At 32.5% G+C, this 14,287-nt stretch overlaps 1 protein-coding gene across 2 annotated transcripts in view; it reads right to left on the reverse strand.

Moving 5' to 3' along the window:
* Positions 1 to 14,287, reverse strand: part of LOC145270996 (uncharacterized) — a 47,700-nt gene that overhangs the window by 12,934 nt on the left and 20,479 nt on the right. The window contains exon 2 of one of the 2 annotated variants that reach the window (XM_080126561.1): positions 1,863 to 9,675. The exons of the other annotated variant lie outside the window; for it this stretch is intronic. Within the exon in view, the coding sequence (XP_079982687.1) occupies positions 8,660 to 9,604 (945 nt within the window). The 5' untranslated portion in view covers positions 9,605 to 9,675 and the 3' untranslated portion in view covers positions 1,863 to 8,659. Of the gene's footprint in view, positions 1 to 1,862; positions 9,676 to 14,287 lie in introns of those variants that run through there. 2 annotated transcript variants of the gene reach the window in all.

The raw sequence follows: 14,287 nt of genomic DNA on the forward strand, positions 1-14,287 counted from the left end.
GTTTAAAAATAAAATTGTTTCAAAATAAAAAATTGTTTCAAAAATAAAAAATTGTTTCAAAATAAAAAAATGTTTAAAAATAAAAAAATGTTTAAAAATAAAAAAATGTTTAAAAATAAAAAATTGTTTAAAAATAAAAAATGTTTAAAAAATGTTTAAAAATAAAAAATTGTTTAAAAATAAAAAAGTTAATAATAAAAAAATGTTTAAAAATAAAAATTGTGTAAAAATAAAAAAAAAAATTTAAATAAAAAATTGTTTAAAAATGAAAAAAAATTGTTTAAAAATAAAAAATTGTTTAATAAAAAATTGTTTAAAAATAAAAAATTGTTTAATAAAAAATTGTTTAAAAATAAAAAATTGTTTAATAAAAAATTGTTTGAAAATGAAAAAATGTTTAAAAAACTATCGAATAAAAATATTTCTAGCTGGAAACTATTTACATCCAATTGTTAATGTTTTTCATTAATTAGCATGGTATAAGAAATTCCAACCTTTATAGCTGTGAAAATTGGCCTGTGTGGACAAGTGACCAGTGCAAATTGGAGATATTCGACCATCACTGCCTATGACACACCGTTCATGTACACAGGTAACAGAACAATTAAATAAAAAATTGTTTAATAATAAAAAAAATTTGTTTAAAAATAAAATTGTTTCAAAATAAAAAATTGTTTCAAAAATAAAAAATTGTTTCAAAATAAAAAATTGTTTCAAAATAAAAAATTGTTTCAAAATAAAAAAATATTTAAAAATAAAAATTTGTTTAATAAAAAATTGTTTAATAAAAATTTGTTTAATAAAAAATTGTTTAAAAATAAAAAAAATGTTTAATAAAAAATGTTTAAAAATAAAAAAATTGTTTTAAAATAAAAAATTGTTTAAAAATAAAAAATGTTTAAAAATAAAAAATGTTTAAAAATAAAAATTGTTTAAAAATAAAAAATTGTTTAATAAAAAATGTTGCCAATAAAATATGTTTCAAAATAAAATTGTTTAAAAATAAAAAAATTGTTTCAAAATAAAATTTTTTTTAAAATAATTTTTAAAAGTAAAAAATTGTTTAAAAATAAAAAAATTGTTTAAAAATAAAAAAATTGTTTAAAAATGAAAAATTGTTTAAAAATAAAAAATTGTTTAAAAATAAAAAATCGTTTAAAAATAAAAAATTATTTAAAAATAAAAATTGCTTAATAAAAAATTATTTAAAAATAAAAAATTGTTTAAAAATAAAAAATTGTTTAAAAATAAAAAATGTTTAAAAATAAAAAATGTTTAAAAATAAAAATTGTTTAAAAATAAAAAATTGTTTAATAAAAAATGTTGCCAATAAAATATGTTTCAAAATAAAATTGTTTAAAAATAAAAAAATTGTTTAAAATAAAAAATTTTTAAAAATAATTTTTAAAAGTAAAAAATTGTTTAAAAATAAAAAAATTGTTTAAAAATAAAAAAATTGTTTAAAAATGAAAAATCGTTTAAAAATAAAAAATTATTTAAAAATAAAAATTGCTTAATAAAAAATTATTTAAAAATAAAAAATTGTTTAAAAATAAAAAATGTTTAAAAATAAAAAATGTTTAAAAAAAAAAAATGTTTAAAAATAAAAAATTGTTTAAAAATAAAAAATTGTTTAAAAATAAAAAATTGTTTAAAGATAAAAAAATGTTTCAAAATAAAAAGTTGTTTAAAAATAAAAAATGTTTAAAAATAAAATATTGCTTAAAAATAAAAAACTGTTTAATAATAAAAAATGTTTAATAATAAAAAATGTTTAATAATAAAAAATGTTTAATAATAAAAAATGTTTAATAATAAAAAGAATTGTTTACAAATAACATTCTTATAAAGAAAAATGCAAAAAGAATTAAAATGTTTTATTTTACTTCAGTCGAAGTTCTCAGAAATGAAGGAGCCCACGACCTGGGGCTAACGAACTCTATATGAGATACATAGATATTCGAATGTTCCATTAAAGTTCTTTATCTCTCAAGCACTGAGTTGAAATTGAAAACATAATGGATTGTGTATGACTAATGTGTTTGTATATGTTTTTAAACAAAAATTTTTTCATTTTTTTTATATTGCGCATAAGAGTTTTTTAGTTTGTTTTTTTTCCTCTCTCAGCTTAGTTTAACCCGGCATACTTACAAAACAGTTTAAGCATTGTTGTAAGGAGAATTGCTTCCCAACACACTGGAAAACCTCATCAGTATGCCCTGTATTTAACAATTCAGGTGACAGGCGATCTCCCTCTCAGTACAGACCAATAAGTCTCCTGTGTGTCATGAGTAAGTTGTTGGAATCCATATTAAATAAAGAAGCAGTCAACCACCTCAGCAGAAATAACTTTCTTAGTGACATGCAATATGGTTTCCATTCTGCTAGATGTGCTAACAGTTATATCTCATAGGATTAGTGAACCTCTTAACAAAGGCTTCATCTCTAGGGCAATTTCTCTTGACATATCAAAGGCGTTTGATAGGGCATGGCATAAAGGTTTACTTCACAAGATCTCCAGCTATGGTATAGCTGGAAATGTCTTTTCAATTATTAAATCATTTCTCTCTGATAGGTTCATAAGAGTAGTAGTTGATGGGCAAAAATCAGAAGCTCACAGTATTAATGCCGGTGTCCCTCAGGGGTCCATTCTGGGCCCAACTCTTTTCCTGATCTACATTAATGATCTCCCAAATCACATCCTTACATCATTCGTAGACATGCTGATGACACTACCATTTATGGTAGCCCATCTAAGACAGTAAACAACCAAGTTCTCTGATTCTCTCTCCTCTGATCTTGAGCACACTGTACAATGGGGAAAGGAGTGGCTGGTTACTTTTAATGCATCTAAAACCAAGCTTCTATCTTTACATCATAAACGTTGTGATCCCCATCTGGCATCAATTGAAATGAATGGCTTTCCTCTTGGGGGGGGGGGGCTTCATGTTTTGATAAGCTTCTGGGATTGACCTTTACTCCTGATCTGAAATGGAACATGTACATCAAATCTGTTGTCAAGGTCACTGAAAAATTCGGGATCCTTCTACTGCTTCAGTAGATATCTCACTACTGATGCAATTCTCTATCTGTATAAAAGCCAAGTACGTTCAAGGATGGAGTACTGCTGCCATATATGGGCAGGAGCTGCTAAAAATAGCCTATCCTGCCTTGACACAGTATGAAATAGACTTTGTAGCCTAGTGGGAGTGCCCTTTACACTTCCCTGCAATCCTCTCCCACAGAAGGGACGTTCCAACCCTGTCGTTGTTTTATCGTTGTTGCCATGGGAAGTGCTCGTCTGAGCTCTAATCTCTGGTCCCCCCTCGCCAATCTTTCACGGAAAACACCCGTCTAGCTGAAACTACTGTCAGTAATTTTTCCCACTTTTATCTGTGCCTAAATCAAAACGTAGATTCCATGAACAAAGCTTCTTTCTCAGAAGTGCATGCCTGTGGAACTCTCTTCCGTTTGCCTGTTTCCCACCTGACTACAACTTGGATGTCTTCAAGTCCAACATAAACAAATTCCTGATAACCCGCCTTCTTACGTACGACATTTTATCAGATCTCCATTACTAACGATTACTACGATATTGTCCATTGATAATTGTACATGCAATAACCCTTACCCCCGAGTGGCCTTATTCGCTAATAAGTCATAAAACTTAGTTCAATCCCTGGTCAAGTTATACCAAAAACTAAAACAATTATTTCCATCATAATACATTTCAGCTTTATTCCTAGACAAGTCAACCATTTTAATCTTCTGTTAACATAAAAAACGAATTTTTTTTATTTATTTATTTATTTTTTTTTTATTACATTTTCACCCCAAACAAGGCAAATTGCCACTTTGGTGTAGGGCGCTACTATCAGGGGCAACAACTACTGGGGTACTATATAGGGATTTGGGCAGCAAGGTGTCGGTTCACGTTACACTTGAACTTCTGCACGTCAGTACTGTTGGGGAAGCAGGGACCTGGAATGGAATTCCAGAGTCTTGCGGTTCTGGGGAAGAAACTATTGGAGTAAAAAGATCTTTTACATCTAGGGACCTCTACAGTGTGGGGGTGGGATCTAGTAGCCTGTCGGGTTTGTCGAAGGAGCTCGCGTCGTGGGGGCACAAGTGATTGCAGTTCATCAGAGCATTCACCACTAAAATACTTGTAGAACAGGCAGAGGGATGCAACTTTGTGACCTTTCGAAATTTGAAAGGGATTTGAAAATTATTGAATGGAATGTATTTTAATTTTGAAGTTCTTCGCTAACCTTATAATGGAAAGCTTTAAAGACTTGGAAGCTATTTACGTCAAGTAGAGATGAAAGCAACATTATAGTAACCATATTAATAATAGATTTACAACAGTTTCCTTCCATTAATAATTTAATGATAAGCAACCAATATAGTAATAATAAAAAAAAATTGATTGAATAAAACATTTTTTTTTTAATCTAGTAGAAAAAACAAAAAAACAAAACAAAAAAAAAACCTCCTAAGCAACGTCAGGCAAGGTACAGATAGTAAAAACAATCTTGACTGTAACATTTAACCTTAAATGGCATGAATCTACTTTGAATAAGAATACAAAAGAAAATATCAATTTCCTACATTTTATGTGAAGACGTATTACACAGACTGAGGTAACAAAGACAAAAATAAACTTTACACTGCTGAGTGGAGTAAACCAGTTAAGAGTGGTGCCCTCCCCTATCTATATAGTAACTAATACAAAGGTAGCTTTTGGATCGCTTTTAACTCCGTTTTAGTTATTTTTTATTTATATACTAGCATGGGTGCCCAGCGTTGCCTGGGGATTTGGAGGTGTGTGTTGGGTAAAAAAAAAAATTGAGCACACTAACTTTTACTGACGTTGCTTCTTTTTCTTTGTCCTTTGTCATATATAATAGCGCTGTTTTCAAGGTAATTTGTTGTAAAAATTGCTTAGTCTTAGAATTTGTTTTGTAGGTATGTTTTTGTAAAGAGTGTTTGTTTTTTCAGACAGAATTTTATTTAAATACAAACTGGAATGTGCTTGTATGGTTTTATTAAATAAATTTTATGTGCTTGTATGGTTTTATTAAATAAATTTTATGTGCTTGTATGGTTTTATTAAATAAATTTTATGTGCTTGTATGGTTTTATTAAATAAATTTTATGTGCTTGTATGGTTTTATTAAATAAATTTTATGTGCTTGTATGGTTTTATTAAATAAATTTTATGTGCTTGTATGGTTTTATTAAATAAATTTTATGTGCTTGTATGGTTTTATTAAATAAGAATTGACTAATTTGTTTGTACATGTTTTTAAACAGAAATCGTGTTTTAAATACAAATCGGCATGTTTTTTTTACTTAAGAATCACCAGTTGTCAAATCCCAAAGGCTACTCGAGGATAATGGTTAATAAACGTAAGATGGTAGTGTAGTAATAGTTAATAATGTAAATTGGATAGAAGTTGATTTTTTATAAGTGTTGTATTCAACTGGGAAGCAGGCCACCAGGACAGTGTTCTACAGGCAGGTAGTTCAAGGAAAGAAGCTTCATACACAGAATCAACATTTAGATTTAGCCACAGGTAGAGAGGAGAAATCGTTTATAGTGGTTGTAGCTAGTCGAGTGCTAAATACAAACTGGCATGTATTTCGCACTCAGTGTTTTCTCTGGTGTCTTCTTAAATAAATGCTGGGTATGAGGCAGCCAAACCAGCTGCCAACATTGCTCTGCTTTTTATTGAAAACCAACCTAGAGCTCTTTTTGGTATCCTCACTGTTCCCTTTCTTAGAACTGCACACCTGTGAAACTGTCTCCCGTTTGCTTGCTTTTCAGCTGACTACAATATGATCATCATCAAGTCCAATGTAAACAAGTTTTTGATGAACCGTTCCCATTAAGTCATCTGGCAAGTGCTCGTCTGAGCTCCAATCTATATATCCATGACAGTTCCAAAACATTTATACTGAAAGGTTAATCTTTCTGTGGAAAAGTATGGCTCAGAGTTGATCGAGTTAGGAAACCATTAGAAGCAGCGTACTCAGGTCCTTATAAAGTTTTGACTCGATCAGATAAGCATTATCAGATCGATATGAACAACGGTACTCATACACACGTATCAATAGATAAATTACTGTGCACTCTTTAACCCCTACCCTCTACCCTGGGCACTGATACTCCACCAAACTAGATGAATTCTGTTCTAGTATTATAAAAAATATATCACTTATTGATTTCTTAAATAATATTTCCTTTTTATTCACAGGTGATGATTATCGTGACAAAGAAATTACCTCATCTAACTTACATATGTTGGATAGAAATTGTACCTTTTTATAGTCGTTTTGCAAAATTTACATATGAAAGCAATTACCACCATCTAACATAATTCTTGCGTTTTTTGTTTTTTTGTAATTTTCTTCCTTTAAAGATTGTAATGCTGGGTATGAGGCAGCCAAACCAGCTGCCAACATTGCCTTGCTTTTTATTGAAACCAACCGAGAGCCTTTTTTAGTATCCTCATTGTTCCTTTAAGTGCAATTGTCTGGATCTCTTTTGCACTTGGTTCACCAGGAATATTAGTAAGGAATGACTGCAGGTTCTTCTCCATAAGCCCTGTGGCACCTTTAATAACTGGTATGATTGATATCTCCCTAAGATTCCAATTTCTTTTCATATCATACATGAGACCTTGATATTTGATCTGTTTCTCTCTTTCAGCTCTGTTCAGCCCTCCATCATTAGGGACACTGACTTCAACCAAGGTTGCAACTCTCTCTCTGACTTATTCCATATAACTATGTCAGGTTTCACAGCAGCATTTTCAAGGTAGGTGGCTGTAGGGATTACATGGTCGTAATGTATGGTATATAAGTCAGTTCCAACTGTTCTTTCAGGTTGATGTTCTCCCAAGACTTGCTGCTATACTAGATATTAAATTTTTTATAGATGGTCTAGTAAAAATGGCTCAGCCCCTGTTTGGCAAGATTAGTCAAAACAATTTTGACCTATTTTTGTCTCTTAAGTGCTTAGTCAATTTGGACAAGATTATTCGAGACAATTACAGATAATCTTCGCACAATACTGACTTCAACCAAGGTTGCAACTCTCTCTCTCTCTGACTTATTCCATATAATGCTGTCAGGTTTCATAGCAGCATTTTCAAGGTAGGTGGTTGTAGGGATTACGACCATGTAATCCCTACGGTATCCCTATGGTATATAAGTCATTTTCAACTTTTCTTTCAGGTTTATGTTTCACTAGTATGTATTTTTTACACAAATACTCTTCAACTTGCTGAGAGTAAGTTTTTTTTGAGAATTATACTAGCGGAAAGGGAAACCATATCACTTATGTTACCATTACTATTGTTTTAAAATAATATTTCCAAGTTAAATTCAATTATCGGGTCTCACTGTTTTATTTTACTTCAGTCAAAGTTCTCAGAAATCAAACACTGAAATTGAGAACATAATGTTCCTCTCCCCAATTAATCATTTTTATACGTTGTAGTATATCTTTTGTTTTGGTCTCTTGGTCTTACTGGATTCTAGGACAAGAATTTATCTAGTCTGGTGGATTATCCAGCTTTGTGCTATTACTTGAGGTAACATCACTTGCAGAAGGTGCAGCATTCATTGTAAAAGCTAATGTGAGTTAGCCATAGAAAGGAGGATTTGGGCTGCAAAAACTATGTGATTTTGAATATTTGGTCAGGTTGTTCTTACAAACCCCTGTACAGGGAGACCTTAGACACTCAAGGACAGTGTCTAGTAGGTATTCAAGCTCTCTGTGTGTGATAGTATGTGTATTTTGAGATTGGGTTAAGGTTAGTGATGGAATTAATGACAGAAGTTAGTGATGGGGTAGCAGTGTCAGAAATTTCGTAAAAACTATTAAATAATTCCACCCGCCATCTTTCGAAGCTTATAGCTCCTCGAAAAATGTCATTCAAGCCCTAATTTTTTTTCTTCAATTAAAGGAGCAAGGACCAAGGTTTCATTAAAAAAAACACAAAAACAAACAACATGGGTTTCTTTTTTTAAATGTTTCAAACTTCGGACTTTACAGGTAAATTTCTAAAAACACTACTTTTTTTGTTTTTAAATTTGAATATATTATTTATTGATCTTTTATCTTCAATTTGTGATATATAAAACTTTGGTACATAAATTAATAATTTACTTTTTAATAGACATTTGAAAATGGTGGGGGCGTGAATTAAAAAATTTATTGGAAAGAGCATAACATTTCACATTGACCCTGAAAATATCGTAAAAATAGAATCAATAGAAAAATTTTGATAGATTTTTAAAGTTTAAAAATTGAAAAATACTGAACTCGTAACATTCAATTAATTTCATTACTATTTTTTAAAAAATATTTCTATTACTTTTTATACAACATTAATAGTTTATTTTGGAAGTATAATCCATAAAGAAATTAAACAACCCACTTTTAAAAGAGAAATTACGAGTTTTTTTATATTTTATTTGCAGTTTCGTGTTAGGGGTGTCAAAAATTCCTACAAAAATTCTGATACACCTAGTGATGGGGGGTTAGAAGTAGTTTAGCGTTGGTGAAGAAAAATATTTCACACAATGGTGGTTAGTGATGGAGGTTGGGGTTAATGATGGGTAAGGGTTGATGATAAGAAAAAGTATTTCACACAGAATGTTTTCGTACGTGTTTTCTTAAGTTTGAACTCATCGAAAAAGCGTGGCCACATATGTCACAAGAATAAGGCTTTTCACCCGTGTGCGATCGTATGTGTTTTTTGAGATCGGAACTGCTCGCAAACGCAGATGCACATTGGTTGCACGCGAATGGCCGCTCACCAGTGTGCGTCTTTTGATGCTCTTTCAAATTGTAACTACGTGCAAATTCTGAACCGCACGTGATGCACCGATAGGATTTCTCACCAGTGTGTGTCAACATATGCAGCTTTAAACTCGAGCTTTGCGAAAATCGGGAATCGCATAAAGTGCAACAATATGGCCTTTCCCCAGTGTGGATGCGGACGTGTTTCTGCAAACTGGAATTAACGGAAAATGACGAACCACATTCTTCACACGAATATGGTTTTTCTCCTGTGTGAGTTCGAACATGTTTTTTCAACGAAATGCGTTGCGAGAATGATGATCCACACGATTCACAACGATATGGTTTTTCTCCTGTGTGTATCCTAACATGCTTTCGCAACTGCGAGCTCGTTGAAAATCTCGAGCCGCAATCAACGCAAGAATACGATTTCTCACCTTTGTGTGTCCGGGCATGCTTTTTTAAGTCAACACTAGTTATAAATGCAGACTCGCATACCCTGCATGTGTACGTCTTCGTGTCAGGATGCGTCTGCAAGTGTTTGTCTAAAATGCAAAGCTGTGCAAATTTGGAGTCGCAAACTTTGCAAACGTAAGGTTTTTCACCTGTGTGTCGACGCAAATGACTTGTTACGGCAGATTTCTGCGAAAAGGCTGATCCACATATTTCGCAGGTATATGGCTTTTCGCCCGTGTGCATGCGCAGATGCACCTGCAGTTTTGAGTTGCATGAAAATATGGAACCGCATACTTCACAAGAACACTGTCGCTTTTCAGCAGATGTTTCCATCTGTGTTTTCTTGAATTGTCAACGGTCTTGAAAATTCTATCCGTTTATTCATTGTCCACCATTGTGATTATCTGTGAAAAAAAAGTAATATTTTTTAATTAATTGGAATATTTATTGAGATGAGTATTATCCTCATCCTTAAGTTCTTGCTTCATGATGCGTTTGTCAGGTGGCAACCATGATGGGATAAGAACTCCGAATCTCCTAACTGCATTCTCAGCAATTACTGCCTTCCATAGTTGTTGTTGTAAAATAAAAAAGGTAAAATGATCAAGGCTATTCCAGTGCTTTTTTGTCCACCACTGCGGTTATATGGGAAACAAAAGTAATATTGCTAATATTTAAATGGCAGAAACAATTTTTCTTTTTTTTTTTTACACGGTGGTCACCACTTATCAAGGCCCGGAAGCCAATCAGGGATAAGGGTTATTGCAAGTACAGTACGTTAGTGTGGAGATTTGATGAAGTGTTTACTTAAGGGGGCGGTTCATTAGGAATTTGTTAACGTTGGACTTGAACACATCCAAGTTGTAGTCAGCTGGGAAGCAGGCAGACGGAACAGAGTTCCACAGGCGTACAGTTCTAAGAAAGAAGCTTTGTTCATGGAATCCGCGTTTTGATCTAGGCACAGATATAGAGTGGGGGAAATTTTTCACAGTAGATTCAGCTAGACGGGTGTTTTTCGTGAAAGATTGGCGAGGGGGGACCAGAGATTGGAGTTCAGACGAGCACCTGCCATGGAAATAATGATAAAACAAGGATAGGCTCACAACGTCTCTTCTGTGGGAGAGAGGTTGCAGGGTAGAGAAAAGGGCATCCCCCACTAAGCCACGAAGTCTATTTTGTACTCTGTCAAGGCAGGATAGGCTGTTTTTAGCAGCTCCTGCCCATGATAAAGTTCAATTTTAAAGTGAATTTACAGGTCCACCCTCCTTTTGTCGGGGGACTAAAAAAAGTGGGGATTCAGTTTCACTTTTAAGGTAAAATGATGAAGGCTATTCCATTTTTGTCGACCATTGCATTTATAAGGGAAACAAAAGTAATATTGTTAATATTTAAATGGTATAATCATGATATTTTAATGGCAAAAATAATTTTAAATTGCACAGATATAATGTTTAAATGGCACAAATATATTTAAATGGCACAAATATAATATTTAAATTGCACAAATATAATATTTAAATGGCACATGTGTTTATTTGTCGTTTAAAATGAACCGTTTTAAATGTACTGTCCACAAATGTTGAACTTACCATCATCACCCTGACATCTTAAATGTACAGAAAGTTTCATCTCTTTTTTGCAGATACTGATGGTGTGAGACTAAGAAAACAACCCATCATAGACATGTGTCAGAAACAGAGATACGTTATTGAATTCCACCATGAAAGAAAAAATTGAACCGATCAACCTATTAAATGTCAGCACCTTTTACACGTTACATGCAGCTAATGCAGTTGATTTCAGGTGTGAGTGACAAAAGCAGGTTTCTAACATTATGACTAAGGAATCGTTCATGGCTGGCCAAAGTGCATTGCAAAAGTAATATTGTTAATATTTAAATGGCACAAACATTTTTATCGCACAAATATAATATTTAAATGGCACAAACATTTTTATGGCACAAATATAATATATAAATGGCACAAATATAATATTTAAATGGCACAAACATATTTTTATGGAACAAATACTTAAATAGCACAAATATAATATGTAAATGGCACAAACATTTTATGGCACAAATATAATGTTTAAATGGCACAAACATATTTAAATGGCACAAATATATTTTTATGGCACAAATATATTTAAATGCCACAAATATAATATTTAAATGGCACAAACATAATATTTGAATGACACAAATATATTTTTATGGCACAAATATAATATTTAAATGGCACAAATATATATTTAAATGGCACAAACATATTTGAATGGCACATACATAATATTTAAATGGCACAAATATAATATTTAAATGGCACAAACATATTTAAATGGCACAAACATATTTTTATGGCACAAATATAATATTTAAATGGCACAAATATAATTAAATGGCACAAATATATATTTAAATGGCACAAACATAATATTTGAATGGCACAAATATAATATTTAAATGGCACAAACGTCTGTTTATTTGCCGTTTAAAATGACCGTTTTAAATGTACTGTGCACAACTGTTGAACACCCCGACATCTTAAATATATAAACGGTCTATTGTATTGGATTTACACAAATGCAAAAGAAAATGTTTAGTCCTGAAAGTTTCATCTCTCTGTTGCAGATATTGATGGTGTGAGACACTAAGAAAGCAATATATGTCAGAAACAGAGATGCGTTACTGAATTCCTCCATGCAAAGAAAACCAAACCGATCAACCTATTAAACGTTTAGGCAGCTAATGCAATTGATGTTAGCACACTTAAGAAATGGGTTCGTTGATTTCAGAATGATGACACAGATGTGAGTGACAAAGTATGCTCCAAATATTACGACTTAGGCATCGTTCATGGCTGCAAATGGTGCTATGTAGAAAAATAAATTCTGGAATACAAAAAGTTGCTCGTTTTAATGGTACCACTCCTGTCTTCGTAGCTCTTCAACTTGTTGAGATATAAAAAATAGGAGGCATTACTTTTGGAATGACCCTTGTATGACAAAGTGTACTCCAAACACCTATGTACAGCCATCATTCATTGCTGGCAAAAGTGCATAAAGAATGCTGGTGACTATGTAGTAAAATAAACTGCGCAACACAAAATTGTAATTAAACTAAAATGTATTAAAATGAAACGAATCAAATGGTACCAATTCCATCTTTATAGCTCTTCAACATCTTGGTTTTTGAGTTAAAAATAGGAGGCTCTACTTTTGGAATGATCCCTGTAGAACAATAGTTCAGCAATTTCATGTCAGGAACACAACTCTCACCTTGTGTGGATTAAATGCCTACATTATTAAAGTACAAATAAGTACCACATATGAAGAGAAAAATGCAACCACTCCCCAATGTGGAATGATGTTAAAATATTAGATACAGAAGAAAAAAACGGACGGTCAGAAAACATCCCAATGCTCTGATCCCCATCTGGCTTCAATTGAAATGGATGCCTTTCATTTAAGGGAAGCTCCATGTTTTGACAAGCTTCTGGGTTTGATCTTTACTCCTGACCTGAAATGGAACACATACATCAAGTTTGTTGTCAAGATCACTAGGAAAATGATGGGATCCTTCTACTGCACCAGAAGATATCTCACTGCTGATGTAATTCTCTATCTATATAAAAGCCAAGTACGTCCAAGGATGGAATACTGCTGCCATATCTGGGCAGGAGCTGCTAAAAACAGCCTATCCTACCTTGACAGAGTACAAAATAGACTTTGTGGCTTAGTGGGGGATGCCCTTTTCTCTTCCCTGCAACCTCTCTCCTACAGAAGAGACGTTGCGAGCCTGTCATTGTTTTATCATTATTTCCATGGCAAATGCTCGTCTGAGCGCCAATCTCTGGTCCCCCCTCGGCAATTTTTCATGAAATCACCTGTCTAACTAAAACCACTGTCAATAATTTTCCCCACTCTTTATCTGTGCCTAAATCAAAACGCGGATTCCATGAACAAAGCTTCTTTCTAAGAAATGCACGCCTGTGGAACTCTGTTCCGTTTGCCTGTTCCCCACCTGACTAACATTTGGATGTCTTCAAGTCCAACATAAACAAATTCCTGATGAACCGCCCCCTTTAAGTAATCCACTTTATCAAATCTCCAATACTAATGCCCATTGATTACTGTACACGCAATGATCCTTATCCCCGAGTGGCTTCCGGGCTTTGATAAGTGGTGACTACCATGTAAAAAAAAACGTCCAAGTATTGAATTAACCACATTTGAAATCCATTAAGTACAAAAAAATAATTAAAAAAGGGGTTCTTTCTTTCGTTTTTTTAATCCTTTTACAAAATACGTCCAACCGAAAGAAAATAATCCCCCCCCAAAAACTCCTAAAAAAAGCTATCCAATTATTGAATTTAACCACACTAACAGGGGGGGGGGGGCATTTAGCTTTGCTCAGGCGTAAAATACACTTAAATATTTGTCCAGATTTCGTATATATTATTATAGAGTCGTGATTTCAAAAGTAAAATTAAAGTATTTGGGTGCCATCAGCCAGAATCGAAACCGAAACTGTAGCATTCAAAGCTGGTGACGTAACCACTGTACCAACCTGACACGCATATGAACCAATTAAAAATTAAAAATAAACTAAGATTGTACAAAATGTTTAATGATTTTTTCAATTTTGATCAATTTTTGACCCATTAAAAACAATTTTAACTGGCTAAAGACCCATTAAAAACAATTTTAACTGGCTAAGAACCCATTAAAAACAATTTTAACTGGCTAAAAATCCATGTAAGAACATTTGAAGGTCATAGTGCTGCTCTGCGACTTTTAGTTTCAGAGCGCTGAGATTGAAATTATGGAGACTGACAGACAGACATATAGCCGTTTATATATTAAATTTGGAATCCATTTATTACAAATTGATATGGGGAAAATAGAGAAAAAAAAACATAATTAAACAAGGTTTCTTGGGAAATAATAAAAATAAAACTCTGCATTTTTCTTAGAGTTGCCTTCCTTACACTGCGCTTTCTAGAAAAAAAAATG

The sequence above is a fragment of the Euprymna scolopes genome, chromosome 46 (assembly GCF_053919585.1).
Source record: "Euprymna scolopes isolate OS-2025 chromosome 46, ASM5391958v1, whole genome shotgun sequence".
NCBI lineage: Eukaryota > Metazoa > Mollusca > Cephalopoda > Sepiida > Sepiolidae > Euprymna > Euprymna scolopes.